This window comes from Otolemur garnettii, unplaced genomic scaffold (assembly GCF_000181295.1).
Source record: "Otolemur garnettii isolate 467f Iridium unplaced genomic scaffold, OtoGar3 scaffold00007, whole genome shotgun sequence".
Lineage (NCBI taxonomy): Eukaryota > Metazoa > Chordata > Mammalia > Primates > Galagidae > Otolemur > Otolemur garnettii.
Window position 1 is genome coordinate 7,470,010 of NW_003852402.1, and position 1,299 is coordinate 7,471,308.

Consider the following 1,299-nt stretch of genomic DNA (forward strand, 5'->3'; position numbering starts at 1 on the left):
TTTTTTTTTTTTTTTTGAGACAGAGCCTCAAGTTGTCACCCTGGGTAGAGTGCTGTGGCGTCACATCTCACAGCAACCTCCAACTCCTGGGCTTAAGCGATTCTCTTGCCTTATCCTCCCAAGTAGCTGAACTACAGGTGCCTGCCACAATGCCCAGCTATTTTTTTGTTGTTGTTGCAGTTTGGTGGGGGTCATGTTTGAACCCACCACCCTCGGTATATAGGGCTGGCCCCCTACCTACTGAGCCACAGGCTCCGCCCTGTAGTTGTCATTGTTTGGTGGGCCTGGGCTGGATTTGAAGCCGCCAGCTCTGGTATATGTGGCTGGCACCCTAGCCATTTGAGCTACGGGCACTGAGCCTAAAGATAAATCTAAAATAGACTTACCTTCTATGCTGTGAGCTTTTTTTCCCCTAGTCTTTTCTAATTTAACTATGTTGGTTCAGGTAAAACTCAACAATATTTGTATCATACTATTATCATAATACCTCTCTCCTTACCTGGCTCAATTGTGATGACCATCCCAGGCTGTAGAGGGAGGGAACGGGGCATGTCTGGAGTGTCATGCACATCCATCCCAAGGTAATGGCCAACATGATGAGGGCAGTATTTTCGAGCAGCCTGGAAAAGGTAATTAGTACAGTATTATTAGAGCACAGTATTATCAGACCCCTTAAGGGGAAAGGTGAACATGTATAAATCAGGGAGATATGTATTAGTACTTCCCCCACAGTATTGCCCATTAGTTTTAACCTACTCCTTGGGCTGATGGTTAAGAAATCTGACAAATTGTCACCTCTTGTGTGTAATTCTGCAAATGGCATTCTAACTCATCTGTCACTATTTAATATACTACATACATGCTGATTTGGGTAATATAGTAATGACTGTCTGAAATGAAAAATCTTGGCTGGGCATGGTGGCTCACATCTATAATCCTAGCACTTTGAGAGGTGGGAAGATTGTTTGAGACCAGACACTGGAGGTTGCAGGGAGCTATGATTGTGCCACTGCACTCTAGCTTGGGTGGCACGGCAAGACCCTGTCTCAAAGGAAAAAAAAAATCTCTTTTCTTGGGGAGGTTATTGGAATAGTTCTTTTTTTTTTTTTGACGGAGCCTCAAGCTATCCCCCTGGGTAGAGTGCCATGGCATCACAGGTCACAGCAACCTCCAACTTCTGGGCTCAAGCAAGTCTCCTGCCTCAGCCTCCCAAGCAGCTGGGACCACAGGCACCCGCCACAAGGCCCGGCCACTTTTTTTTTGGTTGCAGCCATCATTGTTGTTTGGCGGGCCTGGGCT

General features: G+C 46.3%; 1 protein-coding gene across 1 annotated transcript in view; it reads right to left on the reverse strand.

Moving 5' to 3' along the window:
* Nucleotides 1–1,299, reverse strand: part of XPNPEP3 (X-prolyl aminopeptidase 3) — a 55,353-nt gene that overhangs the window by 8,260 nt on the left and 45,794 nt on the right. Inside the window, exon 8 of the mRNA XM_012814122.2 lies at nt 500–620. Coding sequence (XP_012669576.1) covers nt 500–620 — 121 coding nt within the window. The remainder of the gene's footprint in view (nt 1–499; nt 621–1,299) is intronic.